The sequence below is a fragment of the Pyrus communis genome, chromosome 9 (genome assembly GCF_963583255.1).
Source record: "Pyrus communis chromosome 9, drPyrComm1.1, whole genome shotgun sequence".
In the NCBI taxonomy this organism is placed as follows: Eukaryota; Viridiplantae; Streptophyta; class Magnoliopsida; order Rosales; family Rosaceae; genus Pyrus; species Pyrus communis.
The window spans coordinates 3343000-3363937 of record NC_084811.1 but is presented as its reverse complement, the minus strand read 5'-3'; the positions used below and the strand labels follow the sequence as shown (position 1 = coordinate 3363937).

General features: G+C 37.7%; 2 protein-coding genes and 1 pseudogene across 2 annotated transcripts; 1 reads left to right on the top strand and 2 right to left on the bottom strand.

The window, feature by feature from the left end:
* Positions 1–224: 224 nt before the first annotated feature.
* Positions 225–4300, bottom strand: LOC137746296 (uncharacterized). Its single transcript, XM_068486372.1, has 11 exons — positions 4220–4300; positions 3781–3956; positions 2521–3199; positions 2298–2382; positions 2049–2136; positions 1649–1833; positions 1366–1498; positions 1124–1260; positions 936–1010; positions 614–721; positions 225–522 (listed from the first exon to the last, which is right to left on the bottom strand). Exons 2-11 carry the CDS (start codon positions 3926–3928, stop codon positions 433–435), a joined length of 1728 nt encoding a protein of 575 aa, XP_068342473.1. The 5' UTR covers positions 3929–3956; positions 4220–4300; the 3' UTR covers positions 225–432.
* Positions 4301–11198: 6898 nt separating this feature from the next.
* LOC137745810 (uncharacterized) lies at positions 11199–15133 on the bottom strand (annotated as a pseudogene).
* Positions 15134–17361: 2228 nt separating this feature from the next.
* On the top strand, positions 17362–20887 carry LOC137745311 (calmodulin-binding protein 60 B-like). Its single transcript, XM_068485249.1, has 8 exons — positions 17362–17625; positions 17719–17788; positions 18153–18205; positions 18318–18820; positions 18924–19084; positions 19182–19382; positions 19574–19745; positions 19955–20887. Exons 1-8 carry the CDS (start codon positions 17537–17539, stop codon positions 20455–20457), a joined length of 1752 nt encoding a protein of 583 aa, XP_068341350.1. The 5' UTR covers positions 17362–17536; the 3' UTR covers positions 20458–20887.
* Positions 20888–20938: the final 51 nt, after the last annotated feature.

Here is a 20938-nt window from a genome sequence, read left to right as displayed (position 1 = left end):
AATTTCTTATTGTGGATGTGCACAAGGAAAGTGATTTTTTGGGCATCTCTTTTCTCACTTACACGTCTAAGTTTATCTCTGACTTTTGAATTGAATAAATTAAAAAAATAAAAATAAAAGGACGTAACTAAACAAGAGCGTGCAGAATGAGAAAAATGCAGTACGAAGATCATATAGTCGTGCACAATTGCACAAAAGATGGACCCAAGGGACCATATTCGGCCTACCAATTTTGAATTTTCTGGTCGAAGGCAAAGCAAATGAGTCTCTTAGCATATCACACAGTAGAAGAGATTAAATTTTGAAAACTAAAGGCAAATGCGGAAATATTTAGACCATCATCTATGATTAAACACCATCTCATTTGACCAAATGGATAAATTTACAGGTGATTACAAACTAATCCAACGACAAAGGGAAAACGCGACGGGGCTAATTAAGTTGTGGTTCTTCCATTGTCTCAGCTTCTGATGAATCCTTTCGACTCCCCTTCTTCGCCTTCTTGTTATCCATGTGGGAAACCTGTTTATTAATACAACATATAGATGGTTTAATGAAGAAATGTTCATGCATGAGTACAATCAATCGGGTAAGTTTTTGTATCTGCACTTACGATGCAGGATTTCCACTCGAGTTTTCCTCCCTCGGCAGCCTGGGAATGACTGCGAACGTGGCGAAATATGTGAATAAGAACAGCTGCATCAAGAGCTGCATACTCCAGCTGCACAAGAATATGGCACTAGTTTATTTGAACTAAACAACTGGATGTGTGGCTCAACCAATAAATCGTGTCAAATCCTGAAACTTCAACCGCGATTGAGTAATACCTCACTCCGCAATGGAAGGAGGATTTCAACCCTTCACTGTGCTCCGAAAGCAATTTTATACCTCATTCGAGTTATACGTAGTTAAAGTTCAATATGTACAAAAACTACCTGATTGGGCGTCAAAGGTCGTTGCTCCCAATTGCTATTCCTTCTTGTCTTGTTCAAACCAACTCCCAGTATTTTCTGATGCAGTACACACAAAGTAAATGGCACGTAATGAGCATTAGAATGCAAAAAGATAGATCAACAGAGACAAAGAAAAGATTGTAGTATGTTCAATTTCGTGCTTCTGTTACCTTTGCAAGCCCAGAGAGACCACCGCTAGGTTCTTTGAAAACATTCTGGATGTCCAGTAACATTTCGTAGTGTTTGAAACACTCTAACTCTCCATACGAATGAGCCAACTGCTTCATATCACACTGAAAATTATAGCCTACAAGGAGCATAATTCACAGCCATGCTTAATTTCCAGTTTATTTCATGTATGTACATCGTAAAGAAAGCTCTAATTCACCTATTGTATTACAATTTCTCATACCGAGTTTCAGAATCCTAGGAGATTGCAGAATGCGAGTTAAGCAGTCATCCAGGACATCAGGAACGTCAGCGAATAATTTGATCAAGTCTATGACGAAAACTTTTTTTTCAGAAGCAATTTGCATGATGGAAACCTGAAACGCGGAGAAAACACTTGAACAAAACAAAGCATGTGGACTATGAGATTGTTTTTACGAACAAGTATTTGGAAATATGAGAAGCCAAAAGGTAAAAATAGAAAATTGAAGTCTAGCAAAGAATGAAAATCAATATGACCTAATTACCTTGCTCGGTTTGCTGCCTTTTACAGAGTTCGGTTTCCATTCGCAATCAAGACCCACAACTTTGCATCCCTCAAAGTGAGAGGTAGCATTACGCAAGGCATCAGCTTCATCAACCCAAACAACACCCTCTATAACCAACTGATTGAGATGCAAATAGCGATTTTCGAGAAGACTTGCCTTGGGTACTATATAAAAGATTAAACAAAATTATATAAAATCCATAACTTTGAATTGCTATCTTCATACATTGTCTTTAATTACTAGAAAAACCATAACTACTAGTTCTGCTAAAGAAAGGTTGCCAAGATTGACAGCTTCACTGCACTAACTCCAGAAAAATAGTTCCGTATGGATAAATGCAAGCATGATGACACGATGGTTTAAGTAACGTTAGTTATACCTTTTCCATTCAAGAAACCTTCAAGCGAGTATCGATCACATAGCTCATCAACCTTCTCTGAGTAACCAGCTTCCATTGCCAAGTAAACCTTCGAAATAAAGAAAAGAAATTAATTGTGATACCAAAAGAGTATAACTAATTTAAATAGTAGTCACGTATCACTATAATCGTAAAGCTAAGAATACATTCACACATGAAAGCATACATATATGGATTTCGGAAACATGATCTATTACAAAAGCTACATACCAAATATTCAAGAAGTTGCCTATTACTGTTTGTCCTTGCTTCTGCAACTTCCCAGCAACCTTTTTCTGCTAATTTCTTTAAAGTGCTGAAAGTTAATGATTAACTCTTATTATTTTAAGAAAAATAAGTATTCAAGACTAACAAATAGAATTTATTGAAGGAAAAGAAAAGGAGAAAAGAAATTAATTTGATACCACGCAGAAATATGAACATAAAAAATTACCTCTCTTTGTACTTATGATAAACATCAGGAAATTCATGTCGGAGATTGTTTTTTTGTATAATGTCATAAGCATTTTTTAGCATGTTTCTGCCGAAGTACTCCCGGACAAGAATACACAACATTGGCTTTCCCATGAATGTTGCCCACTTTTCTGCTGCTTTCAATTGACCGCTTTCTATCATACGAAGGAGAAACGATTGGCCAGACTGGCGGATAGAGAAGTGCTCTAATAAAGTAACCGCGGTCATATATGATTGAGACGCTATCAATCCAAATATATATTGCTCAACAAACTCTTTTGCATTGTCAAATCTGCAATTATTCTTTGCATTCAGGCACATTACTCTATCAATGTTTACCAACTGAACACCATAAACTTCAAGTATCTTCTCAATTATCCTCCCCTCATGGTTGACAGAGCCCCCAACAATATCGAGAAATAACTGGGCAGCGAGGTCTTTTGCTTCCACAGAGTCCCTCGAGCATGTTTCCTTTTTTAGGAAATGGAGAAGACCAGATATAATCAAATGACTGAACCCTTCACAGTATAAATCAAATATAGGCAAAACATAGAGGCACTGAATAACAAAAGTAGCTGGTCCAGGTTGGGGATCATTGCGTAGTACTAGATAAACCTGGTCTTGAAGAGCTCGGAACTTCTTAGTTGCCTTACATGTGCCTATTACATGTTTCAATTGGAAACAAACAAGCAGAAAAGAAACATTACTTCCAAAGTACATGCAGAAAAGCTGAGAAAATAAGATCTTTTACCCAAACTCAATTCAATTTGCAACCGAAACAAAGTAGCATAGAGTACGAGTAAACTTCAGCGGGATTGGACTGCAGCATATTCTAAAAATTCATCCTGGATCTCTAAAGGTAATCTAAACACAGGACAGAAGTATTTCATCATTCATGAGGGCCGAGTGCCTTTCAACTTATTAGATCGTAAGAGTGAACAGTTGGTTCTATCAACAATATGACAGGTTCCATCTTGCCCGTGTATGGAAATGACTTGGGGCATAAGTTTTGTTAAACGGTTAGGTGACTGAAAACACGCAGCAGGATTTTGAAAAACGGTTTAATACACTACTTGAAGGATTAATTTGAGGAAAAATTAGTGACTGAGTCATTGAGCACAATGTGGTACACCACTAACATGATCAAAGGCACATCAACAAGCTAGGATCAAGTTCCTTGTCACAAAATAATCATGCTTAAAGACGGTGAAATTAGTGATCGAGAGCAAAATACTCTTACCATGGAAATAGCACTCTTTCAAGAGGTATACGAATACCAACGGAGTAATATGCGTCAGGTCAGAAAAAGCATGCTTGCAAATAGTTGATGTCTGATTAACTTTGCCTTGCTTGTTGTTATGCCTGTCAACTCTTTCCTTCAACCCCATGCCAGAATGAAGTGATGCTTCTCAGAAACTGAACCAAAATTAGTTTGAAATAGTAAGTGAATTACTGAACGCGTATCACATTCGACGCTACTTGATTCAATAGATACATTCTAGGGAGTTTTATCGAAACACTTCTGGTATTGTTCACTTTTAACGAAAAATCATATTTTTACCTTTTCCTGATACTATTCACTACACCTTTATTGTCATTTTTCATTAAAACTAAAGTTTTTTTTCGACTTTCCGTCAGTTTTCCTTACATTCTAAGCAAAGGGAGACCCAACAACTTACTCTCTATGTCTCTTATTGATCATTCAGTTGCAAGTAACAAAACCGGTGCTACCTAAGGAATCAATACTCGAACGCTGTGATGAAATAACAGCCAGACGGTTAATACTCAAACTCAGTTAAGGAAGAACAATTTGCACATATCAACTAGGAAGTTCAATTCAGTTTCCATTTACAAAAAAAAGGGGATAACGAAAGACTTCAAAAAAATGAATACTTTACACAGAAGGAAGCAATCTTACATGTGTATACAAAAAATTACTACAAATGCATCACCATGAGAGAGCATGAGGCACAAATAATCGAAGCAAAATGCACGAAAAAGACTCGAAATTAGTCAAATAAACAGCAATTAAATGGAATAACAACAACAAAAAAATCTTATCCCACTAACTGAGGTCGGCTGTATGAATCTTAGAACGCCACTGCGCCTGGTTTTGCGCCAAGTTTTCTGTTAGCTAATTAAATTGAACAACAATAAGAAAAAATTATAACAAATTGCAGCTGAACTAGCGTTAGACATTCAGAAAAACATTTACTTATAAAACCACAAACATATGAACACGCAAATATAACGCATAATTTAGTTTTACATATATAAAAATCACATAAACATGTCACAAACATTAAGCATTGACCATATATAGGAAGAAAAATCCCAAAAACAACAGATATACAAACTATTTTAATCAGCTCAAACGTTTAGTTTCCTAACAACACAAGAAGAAAAACATACGAGGAAAAAAAAAAAAAAAAAACACTCGGAATTTTCTTTTGTTTTCTTCAATTTTCTCAGCAACCAAACAGTGCCTGGAGAAGCTTACCCGTTATTTCTCTCTGCAAACTCTGCCGCGGAGCTTCCTTGTTTTACCTCCCAAAATGTGTTTATATATATATATATAGAAAGGAAAACTTGCTGCACAAAATTAAATAAATAGATAAAGAGGTAAAATATTTTAAAAGAAAAAGAAAATGGAAAATCAGAAGGCACTGATACAGTACGGGATGGCCCACCGGATTTGTTTCCCGAAAATGGCAAGAAAAATGCTTTCCATTGTACTGTGGAGTCGCTAACGGATCTTTTCTCTCTCTAAAAGGCAGGTGAGCTGCTTAAATGCACCGAACAAAGATTGGCCGCTGAAAAATCAGTGACGGTTCCTGCTTCTCATCAATCGTAGATCGATATATGTCAAAATAATTGATTTTTTAATTCAAATTGGACACATATTCATCTGTGATTGATGAGAAGTAGGAACTGCTGCTGATTTTTTCTGCAACCAAGTTCTGTCCAAATGCACCGGCTGCGTTGGTGGGCGCTGCCCTCCTTGGCAGGGAACGAAACGAGATCAGAACCAAGGGCATTTTAGAATTTTGGGATTGTTATCTACGACCCCACTACTCCGCCTGGCGTAAAATCATCCGGTTCTTACTTTTGATTTTCAAAACAGTTCGAGTTAGACCCAACTGGTGTAAAAACGAGTCTAAATTGGTTGTTTTAGCACTCGTCATTTTATTAATGGTCCACAATGAAGGTCATGACCCATAAAGAGAGAATTCTCAATGTTTTTATCTATTTTTGATTGGTCAACGCCTGACAATCGTAAAATCTAATTTAGAATTACAACTGTATTTGTAAATGTTTTTAATGACTTGAGCAACAAATCGTTTTTGCACTTATCGAACAAATGTTTTTGATGGGGTTGTATGAAAGGGCATGGAGTTGGGTGGGACTACATCCTTGCTTATTGGACTTCAGCATGGATATTGGATCGTGCATGATACAGGTGCTGGGCAACTGCATAAGTTGACTTCCAAATAAACTTCAATTATTAGCAAACTACAAATATAAAATCCAAGAAAATAAAACATTATAACATAAACAAGTCGATATAATTGGCTAATCATGATGTTGGTTTCTAAGACTCTAAATAATTACTTTTATGTGTACTAAAACATAAATTACAAGTGTATTAGATTTGGAATCTTTTGCCGGTACTGGATTGCTTTAGCATTTATTGTCCGTTTTGGGCTCCGACCACGCCCTCATGGTTTTGTTTCTGGGAACTCAGACGAGAACTTCCCAGTGGGTCACCCATCATGGGAGTGCTCTCGTGTACTACTCGCTTAACTTCGGAGTTCCCATAGAATCTGAAGTCAGTGAGCTCCCAAAAGGCCTCGTGCTAGATAGAAATGAGAATATACATATAAGAATCACATGATCCATTCTCCTTGGCGATGTGGGATCTCACAATCCACCTCCCTTAAGGACCCGACATCCTCGTCGGCACACATCCCGACCAAGGATTGGCTCTGATACCAAACTGAAACACCCTGACCGAAATCAAGACGTGACGGCCAGCACGCCTTGATTTCGATCGTGGTGTGTCAGTTATGATTCACGTAGAAGTTCTATAATCTATTAACGCTCAAATTGGGGAATGAACAAAAACCAGTATGAAGATGTTAAATTATATTTTGAAAGGGATTTAGTGGTTCAGTGATCTAATATATTTGATGTGGATTATAAGAGCACTATTTTTCCCTCGACTACTTGTAAGGGTATTTAGCCCCTTTATATAAAGCCCTGAGTTAGCCACAAAAGTCCTAAGCTCTTAATTATCTTACCGCTCTAGTGGGTGAGGTTGGATTCTTTTTAGTCTCGGTTATATATACTTTTGGCTCTTAAATCTCACAAAATCCACAACTTATTGAAATCCTCCAAAATCTTAATTTTTTTTTAATACACTTAGATTTGGATGGATTTTAAAGTCCTTTAAAATCTTTTAATTGACTACACCTAGATTTTAAAGGATTCTAAAATCCTTTAATTGAATACACCTAGATTTGAATGAATTCTAAAATCCTTTAAAATCTTTTAATTGACTACATCAGAATTTTAAAACCCTCTCAAATCCGAATTTGACTACAATCCTTAGTTTAACTACACCCCTAAGTAAAAGTGATGATATGAAAACTATTAAAAAGGTCTGGCATCCCAGTTTGCACGACGGTTCATTGCATCGTGCCATCGCCTGCACTTTTACCTAATTGATTGGGAACGTGACCTTAGGCCTTTAGTGACAATTCTGGAAATTCAGTTTTACGGTTATGCGTTTGCAGTTTGCAGTTTGCAGTCTGCAGTTTGCAGTCTGCAGTCTGCAGAAAACAACAACAATTGCATGCAGCATGTTTTTATTCAAAAAATAATAAAAAGAAGTCATACATTCATTTTTCGTCTTTTCGGTATTATCCACACATTTATTTTTACGTTTACATATTTTTTATTTTTTAATTATCGAATCGAATTATTTGCAGTGAAACAAATTATATAAATCGATAAAAGTGTGTAAAAAGTATAAAATAAGTATGGATAACACCATCTATTTCGGCATTGGGACGAGGCCCTGAGATCTCTGAAGCCACATGCTGACACGTGTACCGAGGGCAAGAGCTATGCTATATAGCGTTGATGGACCATACTTGACCAGTTGACACGTCAAGTACACTGTACACGTACCGATGCATGCCTGTATAAAACAAGTGGAAAATACAACTTTGCACCCATAAAAACCCTAGTGACGGATCCTCAAGATGTCCTTTTTCAAAACGGGACAAAGTTCGCATGGTACTTTGGCTGGTTGTTCGTAGTTTCATATCTTGTTTTAGGATAACATAGATTAAATTTGTTATTAAAATTTATAAATTAAATGATATGTCACTAATAGGAACGAGCATGTTTATTAACGTTTAAGTAATCTAATTATTACCTTCTATGTCATTTAGTTTACAAAATTTAGTTTACAAATTTAGTCTTCCAAGTATTACTCGTTGTTTTATCATCTTTGAGGCATTTTGTCAAATATCTCAATTACACAACAGTCACAGTTAAGATCGAACATCAAAAGATAGAAAACTGGACGATTTCATGTGTAGGAATAGTCAGGATGAGACAATTGCCCAAGGAAATGTTTGTATGGGCGACTGAGTCAGTCGTCCACAAGTGTATGATTCTTAATTATTGATGCATTGTGGGATCAATATCCATCTTTGTCCACTTATGTATGACGACTATCTTAAGTATTTGCTCATCTTAGTTTTTCGTAATTGAACTCGCTTCTCACTTACTTTCTATTAGAATTTTAACTAAAAGGAGTCAAGTGGAATAAGTACAAGATTACAACATTAATCTAATACCTTAACTCAGTGGTTGGAGACAACTTCTAGGCCCGTCTTCCACATGATACATTCTCGGATCGATTCTTGGTGCTGATAAAACATACGCTGAAATGCCTCTATAAAATTTTTCGCTTAAAAAATATAAACTGTTGTGACGAAGCTGCTAGCTGATCGCCTTTTAAAAATAAAACAACCTTCTTATTATCTTTAATTATGCTATAGTTGATCAAGTTGGTGGTTGACAAAGATATGTGTTATCCACGTCGTGCATGACTACAGGACCTGCAATATCGATGAGTTCTGCAGAATTATCCGAGACATATATAGGTGTCATTTACCAAACTTTTCACGTGTAGTCAAAAGGAAGATGATGAGATTTATGAATCTTTTACATAAAGAAAACAAAAGGCGGAGCTGAGATGACCTAACCAATTGGTGGTGGAGGTTTGGATTTGATGCATGATAGTAATTCTCACTGCACAAATCTAAACATTTTGTCGAAGGGAGGTGGATTGTCTGACCTCCTATTTTCATAATTTTTTCATGCCTTTTTATGATGTGTGATCATGATGAAGTTACGTTAATATTTTATATTAATTTTTTTAGAAATAATAAAATAAAAAGTAATAAGAATATAAAATGTTGACGTGGCTTCACGGTGACCACACAAACAGAAAGGAATGAAGAGTATAAAAATAGAATGACAGACAATCCACCTCTTTAATTTGTTAAGCTGTCTATTCCATTTTACTATGCTTATATCTAGCGAGCCCCAGTTCATGTTGTCATGCACCACCTTAGTCACTGTCATTTCAAGATTTTTTCCAGATCTTGCAGTTTGAACCTGAGGGACTGATTAATTTAGACTACTCATTTTAAATTTTATGATCCTTATTTGTCAATCTCATTGACACACTTTACATAAACCAAGTGTTTAAATTTCTCTCTCTCTCCCTCTCTTGAATAGTCTAAATTACTCGTCAGTTAGCTTACCTATAAATGTTAATTTCAAAACAAACAACAACAAAGTATTTTCCTATTAAATGGAATTGGTTATATGAATCCAAGAACGTCATTGCATTCGTTTCTAATTTCAGAACAAAATAATTAAAATTTTTGCCGTTTACTTTTAATCCGGGACAAGACAAATGGCCCTAGAAGATATGCTAATGATGTGATGTATAGTGATGAACCCTACTACTTTCTACTTGCTACTGCTCAATGTGCATTGTAAATTGTATCATGATTGCAGATTGGAAAACAAAATTAGTTCCACCATAGCTTAAGGACAAGGATGCAACTTGGATGGTTGTAATCCGATCAAATATCTTCAACTTATGTTGGATTAGAGAAATAGCATAATTTACCCATTAATTGAACTCAGTTCAGGAGAAAAACTTGTCCTATCACCGATTGTAAGATTCTGTCCGGTTCAGAGCTCAGTTGAAGTATTTTAGTTTGAGATTTACTCCCAACTTGACTCCTTACGCTCATAGACGAAACTCACTTTTAAGAGCTTATGGGTAAAACTTGCCTCTAAAGTTGTACTGAATGATGTCTTCTGCCCACGGTATCAACATTGACTTTGTGCTAATTTCCTCCTACAAATCGCCCACTTTGTGGACTTTGTCTTAAAGGTCGTTTGGAAGTACTTTTAAATGGCTGAAAATGTTTTTGGAACAAATTTTTTAGTAAAAATGCAAGTAAATCTTGAAAAAACATGTGCTTATTGGAATAAGCACAAAACTGGTGTTTCTTGAAAAAAAACACTCCAAGTACCTTTGGAATCCAAAATCATTTTCTTTAAAAACGTTTTCAATCATTTTAAAAGTATTTCCAAACTAGCCGTAGTAGTGGGCATTTTGTTACTAATTGTTAAAAGTCCATGGATAGAACAATACATACCCCTCCATGTCACCCAATATATGTAACGTTTTTCACATGTTAGACTCACATAATGCCACACATTGGACACTATGTTCAACACATGAATAGTCTGCTTTGAATCTTTGATATTATATTAGAAAGTGAACATTCGTTCAAAAACCAATTAGTAATAAGAGGGAGAGATTCATGATCATATACATTATTAGGCAAATCTTTCATTTCTCGACGTGAAATTCATGCTCTCAACAAAAAGTGTATTCGAAACTTTTACACCATTCCAAGATATTGTTATTCTTTGGAACGTGCGATATTGAATCCTACCACTCACCAACATTTACGGTAGAGATAGGTCTCACATTATGTCGTGGACTCAGCTTGAAAGGTACCCAATGTCTATCAATGGATTCCTGTCACAAATTGGGTTTGGGTGGGTTGGGTTTAGATCCTCTTTAGATCTCAAAGTCCAGAGCCAATAGATAGAGAAAATTGTACCGTCCAATAGATGGAGAGAGATTCGGACCCTTGATTTGTGTGAGGTAAAAATAAGAAAGGCTAACAAGGGCCATAGGATTTAAAATGAAGATTTCTCGGTCCATCACTTCAAATTGCAAGATCCAGAGAGGATCTCGAATTCGGGTATGTTCCTATTAATTTCCCACACTACGATTTGGTATTCACTTCACTATTCAATCATGTTTGGCCCTTGGAACCACACAACGGACACTTTACATTTTAAGACATTGCCCATCTGGGAATTGATGTGTATGATAAATTTTAGGGAATTTTAACGAAACACTCTCGGTACTGTTCAGTTTTAACAAAAAATCACATTTTTACTATTCCTTAATACTATTCACTACACCTTTATTTGTCATTTTTCATTAAAAACTATAGGTTTTTTTTTGAAATTTTCGTTAGTTTTCTTAAATTCTATCGCAATAAATTGGAAATAAAAAACGACAGCGTTTAGTAATTGTGCAGATTAAGGAAACAACAGAACCTCTTCATACATAAACATCTGAAATGGCCTCTAGATCATCTACACCACTCTCATGCTAGGCTGCCACTCCATGGAGTCGCATTGTGAAGATTAAGGAAACAACAGAAAACCGAAAAACTGAATTATGAGATTGCTTAAGAAAATAAATTTTAATGAGGGAGGATGGTAAACCCGACTCATCGTATTTCATATCCTTGTGAATTGGCAGAAACTGAAGAACACGATTCACGAGTTTCATTAGAACCGCGTCAGTTGGTTACCTCCCAATTCACGGGTTTCATGATCGAGTATGGTTACCTCCCAATTCTCCGGCAAGTGCTCTCTTTCAGACTTTCAAAAGAACCTGCGTCAGTTGGCAACATGAGTCTCTATCAACACAAGTTCAGCCCACGAGCTCTGTGTCAATGGTTCATAAGGGATATCCTTCCACCTGGGCAACGCGCTTTGTCCTTCCATGGCTTCAACGCCTGTACTCCATTAAAAGTGCGATCTACTATCCGATTACTAATATTGTAAGGCGTATACTGTTTATGCCACTAATCAAATATGAAACTGCACATCAAAACGAATAAATGGTTCTATGATCTAGGGAGACGGTATGGACCTTGAATAGGCCGAGCTTAAGGAGTGTATGAACTTTCTCAGGACATCACAAAACACCATTTCTGCCGATACATTTCTCTCTCAGATCATTCTGAAGCACTTGAAGGAACGACAATGTACAATTCTTCCTGAAATACCTGAAGCCAACAAAAACAAGTCCATCTGTTATGAAAATATTGCATGTGTTAAGCATGCCGCCAGCCTTCGTCCTGAGCCAGGATTGAGAACTTTTCAAATTCAGAGAAACCCTGGAATTAAAAACAAGCAATCCTGAGCCCTCACCCAAACGAGCATTTTACAGAAAGCCGAAGGCTTTGGCTTCTATGGGACCAGCTGAACATGAGGAACCCTTTTCATTCCGATTTGAAAATTTTAATATAAACGGGAAGATTAAGAAAATTACCATTTTAAAGTGCGCTAACTCTTGCCTTAGTTCATCTCCAATATCCTCAGCTAGAGTCTGGACAATGCCAGGTGGATAATTTTGATCTTTTACGCTACTGCATGTCTGAAAACAATCCCAAGGTCAATGCTACAGTTAGCCAAACTCAAGAAAAGAAATTGCTTTAGTTAATCACATTAAGCAGCATTCAAGGTTTAAGTTAATCGATAAGCCATAAGATGAAATCTTTGGTATCAAGTCTTATAGCCTCTGCAGTGTCTGCACATTCTGTGGTAATGAAAAGCACACAGACCGAGCAGGCGTATGTGATAATTAATTAAAATGCACTGCTATGTTGACGACCATACCACTACGATATTCTCACCAGTCTAATTGTGTGCTTAACTGCAGAATCTAAGATGAAAGTTCACAGTTCTGCTTCACACCATCAATTGAAAACCAAGGCCTTCTTTACTCATTCAGCACAAGAAGTTGTATACAAATACAAATATTGATAATTTTCTTTAAAAGAACAACACAAATACTACAGCAAAGTTAATAGTACAGGATATGTTCGACTCCTGTGTAGTTCTAAAAAAACATTCTACAAATGCAAAGAAAAAAACCTCCAATTTTATTCGAGAAATGTTCAATTGAAAACCAGATTGGAGATTACCAGTCTAAAACCTTCTTGAGAATGCGAGATCTCCATATGTTGGAAACCTATGAGTCGATGTTGTTGTAGTGCAGCAGATGTACAGATAATTGCAGACAGAAACCTGAATTTCATTTTTGACCTGACAGAAAAGAGAAAGAACGCAAAAATAAACATAAAAACACAAATAATTGTAGTTGTCATAGTATTGTATATATTCAGATAAAATGCTACCTGTTCTGGAAACTCCTTGAAGGATACATGGTAAAAGTTTGGTAAGTTCTTCATGTGGTGTTTTGGAAGTAGTGCTATCAGCTGCAGATTCACTAATTGATCATCACTGTAGAGAATACAGGGTATGCACCAAGACATAGCACACAAATAAACACTTGACATACCTTGACGGCTTGACCTCCTCAGTACCATAACCATGAAGATGATTGCCGTTCTACACAAACGATTTAGCTCATCAAGATTAAGATCAATAAGTGAACTTGAAGTTTTATTTTCAATGCACAGTAAATGAATTAGGAAGAGGGAAAATCATTACCGTTATGATAGAATAAGAATGCTTATCGTAACCCTTTTTGCCCACGGAAATCCCAATATTGTGGAGCACACATGCAGCTTCAAGATATTCAAGATCCTTGGCGTCACCGGAGGCAGCAACTTGAATGCTAGTAAGGTGATCACATTTTCTCAAAGCTTCAAACGTTTCCTGCAAAAACATCTACTCAAAAACACTGGACGTCGCAATACAATTCTTCTCCATACCCAATTTAATGAAGAATATACAATAGAATACATAAATATCCCCAACATCACACTACATTTTGTCTGATCCTTACACTAAATTTAAGTTGGTATCAAGCATCAATAAATTGATCCAGAACTAGTTTCTGTCTATCTCACAAACGTACGTTAGGAAACAAGATACTCAATTCAATTTGAATATACCTTAGCAATGCCAGCACACTGTGCAGCAGCCCTCATCATCTTCTTGCCATTAAACCTCATCGTAAGCCGCATGACAGACGACCATTTCTATTGGCATTCAAATCTTAACCCTCACTACCCCTTGCCAAACTCTCTGCAACAACCCCTTCTGCCAATGCATAACCAGAAACCTCCATCTCCTCAATTCCAAGCACCTCAAATATCTCCTCCAACAGCACTGCCCCTGCAACCATAAACTCCGACGGCCTTTTAAAAAACTTCTCCTTCCTAACCCTCTCCGGCTCTCCTCCGCCGCACAAACTCCCCACAACACCCTTCACCTCTCCTCTGCTCAGCTTCCAAGCCCTCTTGCCATCCCCAAAAGAAACCAAATTGCCCACCTGCAGCATATTGCTCACATTGCTATACCCGAAGGGGACCGCCTTCTCAACAGCCTTGATCGTACCGGAAGACCCCGCAACGACTTCAAAGCCGCAAGATTGAATCTTTTCAACCAACCCAGATTCCTGAATCACCAACCTGATATGGTCCCTCATAATTTCAGCATTCCCTTCACTGCCCCCAAACTTTTGGGTCAAATTAACATGCCCCAGCTTCAACGAAGCCCCCAAAACGACATTTCCTTCCTTTCCAATCGCGAACTCAGTAGACCCACCTCCGATATCCAGACCCAGCACCAATTTCTCATATATCGGCAGAAACTAAAGCATACCCAGATAAACCAGCCGAGCTTCCTCCTCACCGGGCAGCACATCGACCTCCAAACCCACCTCCTCCCTCACGCATTCCAAGAACTCGGCTTTGTTCACGGCTTCTCGCACGGCAGCGGTCGCGACGCAGCGGACAGGGTTTTGCTGATTTTGTAGGATTTCAGGATTTTCTGAAACTTTTTTAGGGATTCGAGAGCAAGGACGTGGGAGTGGTGCGAGAGGGCAAAAGGGGTTGGTGTTGATGACGATGAGGTGGTGTCGCGGCCGAGAGCCGAGAACCACCGGCTCTTTGAATTGGTCGATGGTGAAGAATTTGCCGTCTGGGTATGCTCGGATTTTGAGCAGCTTGAAGGAGTTGGTGCCCATGTCAATGGCTGCCAAGAGGATTAAAAGGGTCGCTGCGTCCGGCGTAGGAGACGCCATTGCTGTTGGTAGCAATTGGTATCTGGGTTTTCAATTTGGTGGGAAAATTTGCACAGGTACGAACTGAGAAAAGCTTCTTCCTTTTTTGTTTGTTTTGGTTTTAAACTCTATTTTTCTGAAGCTCTTTTTTTGAAGTAATATTGAAGCTAGTGGATTTTTATTTTCTTCATGATTTGATATGTCTTCTGAGTTTTGCCTAACAACATTTGATTAATTTTGATCATTAGATGTTAAACCACAAAATAATCTTTAAGCTCGTTTCAAAGTGCTTTGATGACTCGTTTAGAAATGCTTTTAAAATGAATGAAATTGTTTTTAGCAAAAATATTTTTAGGTTTTAAAAACACTTAAATGCTTCATGCACGAAACACATAACTGATGTTACAGGAAACACTTTTAAGTTTTAAGTGATTTTTGAAGGATTCACTTGCATTTTAATTCAAGATTGGTTTTTAAAATATTTTTAAGCAATTTCAGTTATTTTAAAAATACTTCCAAAATAACTTTTTAAACGATTAAAAGAGTTTTTAGTGAAAATATTTTTAGAATTAATCATTACTAAAAATAAAAGCAAATCTTGAAACAGCACGTGATCACTTCAAGTGATCATGTGCCTTGTGAATTCAAAAACATTTTCTCTAAAAACATTTTTAGTCATTTTAAAAATACTTCTAAATAAACGTTTTTTTATATTTGATTTGTTTTGTGACAAACAATAACTACATTACTATAATCTACTATGAAGATAAAGAAAATTTGAATTTTAGTGTAAAACTACGCACATTGCTCTAATTAACTTGGTGTATTTGATTTTTCTTTTTTTATATTATCTTTCTTTTAGAATGTTTTTTTATATCATATTCTTTTAGAATATTTGAGTTTGTTAATTATAAATTTGATTATTCAAAAGTATCAAATCAGTTACATAACTTCTTGTGATTAGGAGCATTAAAAAAGTGGATTAAAAAGTGGTTAGTCAAAATTGATACTTTGATTGCATCAGAACTCAGAACAGTACATATAAAAGTCTTCCTGGGTCCGGGGACGACTTGGGGAAAGGTAAGTCTCCGGCTCCAGCTCCACATACATTCCCAGAACTTTCCCGGAAAACCAGATTCCCGGAAAGTTTCGCAGAACCTGCATCGTGCAAACTCCACCAACCACCAAGTCAATCAAGTGAGCAACCTTTCAAGCCTCAACAGTCTCACTTGAAGACTCAGTTTTTTTTAATCTTTTGCTTCTCTTTTCTGCTTTCTGCTCGCAATAAAAATCAACCCTTCACATGTGGACAGACAAAGATTGTGACATACGGAAGTTAGTGGAAGCTGCATGCAGATAATTATAATTTCAAGTTGTTAGACATGGTTTCGATAAGTTATCAATAACATTGACAAATATTTGAATAACGCGACTTGTTGACATGTTATCGATGTATCAACGCGTAGTTCTATCTTGCGGGTTTTGCATCGAAGTTGACATGAAATTTCAGGTCAATTTCTGAGAAATGGGGTTCTGCTTAAAGTGCCACATCTTGCTTCCATCACTATTAAGAATGATAAACAAACGCGTACTTATGGAAAATTTGTAATTTCTGCAACTTCTTTCAACCTTCGTACCATCTAATAGTACTCTAAACACGCTTTGTTCTTTGTTTTGTCTCTATCCACATGAACTCGCTCTCACTCTCTCGAGAAATTTTTCAATGTATCTAGAATAGGATCCGGAACATCATACGTCATAATACAATTGGAGGTGTGAGAATGTGAGGACAAAGTCTCATGTCGGCGAGAGACTAGACCATTCAAGAGTTTATAAGAAATTGGTTACTCCTTATATTGCAAATTATTTTTACGTAAAAACCCCAATTTTCTTCATAATATCAAAGTAAGTTGAATCACATGTGAAATTCAATGATTACACGTACACGTGCTCCACATCACCTGTTTCCCCCAACTTTCTTCAGGAGGGACACTTGAAAAAAATGTACCGGGTCGTGTTTCGTGAACACGGAAAAATCTCTCCTCTCTCTAAATCCGGTCACACACACACACAGAGCTTTCTGTCCTGGATCTATTGGAATATACTGTGATTTTTTTAGTACTTTTCAATCAGGACGCGTTTGATTAGTCATCTAGCTGAAATTCCAATGCCTGAGAATCTTGAAAATATTTGTTCTTCTCTTTTTCCTTAAAAAAAAATGAGACAAAACAATACAGACAGTCATCGATCAAACCTAACATAAAAGTCGATGCAACTTTGGTGCTACCTAAAATTAATAATATCTTAATACAAATGTTGGGTTCTTTTTAGTTTAGAGCGTGAGCTAATCTTTGCCTTGACTTTCAAGGTTTGGCGTGTTTATGGTTTGTACGAAGAACCTTCCTTGTACCTTCTGCAATCAAAAGGTCAAACCAAGATTATATATTTAAGGACACAGAAGCTAGCTGCTGTTCGAAATCTTGTGTGCTTTTCAGATACTCAACTAAATTAAACTAGCTGCCAGCTGCTGTTTTCGGGCGGGTTTTTGATGGTCACCAAGAGGCATTTTCGCGACCGGGGAAGCGAGGACTTCGAGTTTCCGGTTCCAGAATCCAAAAGGAGGCCTACTTTTAGGAAGTGAGTGGTTTAGTTTGAGTGAAAGTTTGGTGCTTTTTGGTTGATTGAATTCGTTTTTTTGACTTTCGGGTTTTTGTGATGCTTGTTGTGCAGTGTTGTTAGGGATGTGATGAGAGACGCCACGCTGAATGAACGCGAGTGGGAAAGCTTCTTACGGAGAATTGTAAGTCCAAATCTCCGTTCTTGTCTACACGAATGAATGTGAGCTCAAACTTGAGGCTTAAGAAAGCATTCCGTCGTAGTTTTAGTGTATAATTCTGCAGTAACATAGAGGTTTAAGGTTTGATTTTGCTTTGTTTCCTTGATTTTAATGACTTCGATTAAGAAGATGGGTTGAGTAGCTGCTAACATGAAAACTAGGATTGACTGTTAGGTTTGGTTTCATTAGCCCTCTTGTGATAGAAAACAAGAACACATGTTTGCCTGTTTAAACGCTGTTTTTTAACATTTAGAACTTGGATTTGTTCGAAATCGTTTCCTGGTGAGGTTTCTTGAGTTCATTGTTCATGTATCTTTGTCGTGTGTAGGTGCGAGAGGAGGTGGAGCGCGGTATTCTTCCCTTCCTCATGTCATCTCCAAGGTTATCTTTTAGATCAAATGTTTGTTTTCTATGAAATAACGAAGGTCTTACAAATTTTTCTTAGTCATCAAAGCTTCCAATTGCTGATATAATCTACATGATAAACACGCAGCGTATCCAGGCCGTCGCTGGAAAGTGGGAGTACTTCTGGAGGAAGTGGCTTGCAGTTGCGTTTTGTCAACAAGCTGGCAGGAACCATATTCACAGGCGGTAGGGTGGAAGCAGAGAATGGCGAGCCTCTTCAAATTGAACTAGTCGATGCCAGTACCGGTGCTATAGTCCGTTCCGGTCCCCTATCTTTGCTGAAGCTTGAACTTCTTGTGGTGAATGGTGAGTTCGGGTCTGATGATCAAGAGGATTGGACCGAACGAGAATTCAACAACTACATTGTTCGCGCAAGGGATGGCAAGAGGCCATTAGTGACGGGCGAGATACATGTTACACTAAGAGAGGGAGCTGGTTCTGTTGGTGATGTTATGTTTACTGACAACTCGAGCTGGATAAGAAGCCGAACGTTCAGACTAGCAGCTCGAGCTGTGGCCAAATCTTCGAGTGAAGTACGAATTAGAGAAGCTAGAAGTGAACCGTTTGTGGTTAAAGATCACCGTGGAGAATGTAAGTTCACGAAAACTTAACTCACTACTCTTTGATCTTTACTAAAATATAGACAATTTTGGCATTGAACTAAATGAAACTGACATAGAAAATGTTGATTCAGTGTATAAGAAGCACTACCCTCCAAACCTAAACGACGAAATATGGCGCCTGGAAAAGATAGCGAAAGACGGAGCCTTCCATAAGAGACTGTGCGAGAATGGAATCAGCACAGTGGAGGAGTTCCTGCAGTTGTACATGAGAGATGTATCCTCACTACGAAATGTAAGAGAATCATTTGTTCTGCTGAGCAGTGTGCCTACTGTAGTTTATGCCCGTAGTTTAATCTGTATCTGTCTAATTTTCTGCTGCGAAAATGTAGGCTTTCGGTGGGATCTCGACCAAGATATGGGAAACAATCATAGAGCATGCTATGACCTGTAAGTTGGATGACCATAAGTGCTATGCCTATCATAGAGCTGAGCACGATGTAAGTCTCATGTTCAATTCCATCCACAGGCTTGAAGGGGCAATAATCAATGGCCAGTTCTGTTCTCTGGATGAACTCGACGCGCATCAGAAGGTACGCGTACTATGCATTTTCGAGCTCCTTTGCATTTTCTAATCTCCCACGGCTGTTCTTGATCTGCCTTCATTTTTCGGTTGCTATAACTTCGTTCCAAAGACAAAGAACTGTTGCATGATTGATGGAGCAAACTTTAGAATATTCCTTGGGGGTAAAGAAACTGATGAGCTCCCTGGTTATGTTTGCAGATGCTGGTGGAAACTCTGAAGCAGCATGCTTATCAAAATGTAAGAGATTTGATCCCTGTCGATTCTTCAACTATATTTGGCCTTTCGAGGCCCTTGCCATGTCCACAAGCTGAGCAATTCACCAGTCCAAACCCTGATCTGCAACAAATTCAATTTCAGTTCACACATCAAGGTAAATGTTACTTTGCGCATAAGGTATAATACGCTGACGAATGTAAAGTCCCACATCGGAAACCTGATAAAATAAAATGCAGCTTAGGGATGGTATCGTCGTTGATTAGTAGTATCTGTTGGTCCGTCTCTCTGAAATCTTAACATTATGGCATGTTCTGCCTTACGTGTGCTTTTCCAAGTAACTAAAAACCAAGTAATTTTTCACAGATGAACTCCCAATACAACTAGGTTTCAACCATGGATCAGCTTCAACCTCATGTGCCTACCAAGCAGAAGGCAGCAGCAATCAGTTAATGGTTTCTCTAGCACAAAGCCAACCAATGCAACTCCGAAGCAACAGCTTTTCGATGGAGGACTTTAACTCCGTCATCTACAATGAAGAAAGCAGTTGGCCGCCTCTCGGTGTTTTCCAAGCGCCAAATCTCCCAACCGGTCATTTAGGGACAGAAAACCTTTTCCAGGTCCAAGCATCAACTTGGTCTCCTGCAAACCCAATATGGGGACAAACAGGCGGCTTCTACTTCACTTCAGGTAGCGAAGCAGAAGCCGCACATTTCCCTCTTCCCGCTTTTGTACATAACGCAGGGACTAGACGGAAACCCAAGGCATGCTGGTGCAAGCTTCGTGCCGCCATTAAATGGTGGGTTTCCGTTAGGAAGCATGTGAGTGCTAGAAGAATGGCAAGGCCTCCTATGTGCCTGAACTACTAGAAGAAATGTAGTTTCATGTTCTCTGTTTTAGTTTGTTAATCACTATTTACTAGCTTTAGAAAGCAAGCAATTACCTAGAGGTAAAAGGGGTAAAAATATCTCCTAGTCCTAGATGTGCTAAGCTTAGTAGTTCGCAGGTTTTACTTTTCTGCGGTTAGTTGATCATAGTGTACATAGTGTCAAATTGATCTATGTAAAACTTGGTTTTTGAAACGAAATACAGAATAAAAATTACCGCTTTATGTATTTTACTTAGTTGTTACTTTCATTGCAAGGAATTGCGTAGATTTTTGTGATCATCGTAAATCTATTTGACCATAATAGTATAACGTGGTGTGTACTAGTATGTTAAAGGAAGCGGGGCAATACTAATTTAAGATGCTAACTACATAAGTGCAGAAGTGAAGTGCAAAAGATGGACGTTAATGAATCAGACTGATGATGACATGTGAAGTGTGATATCTTGTTAAGGAATTTATAT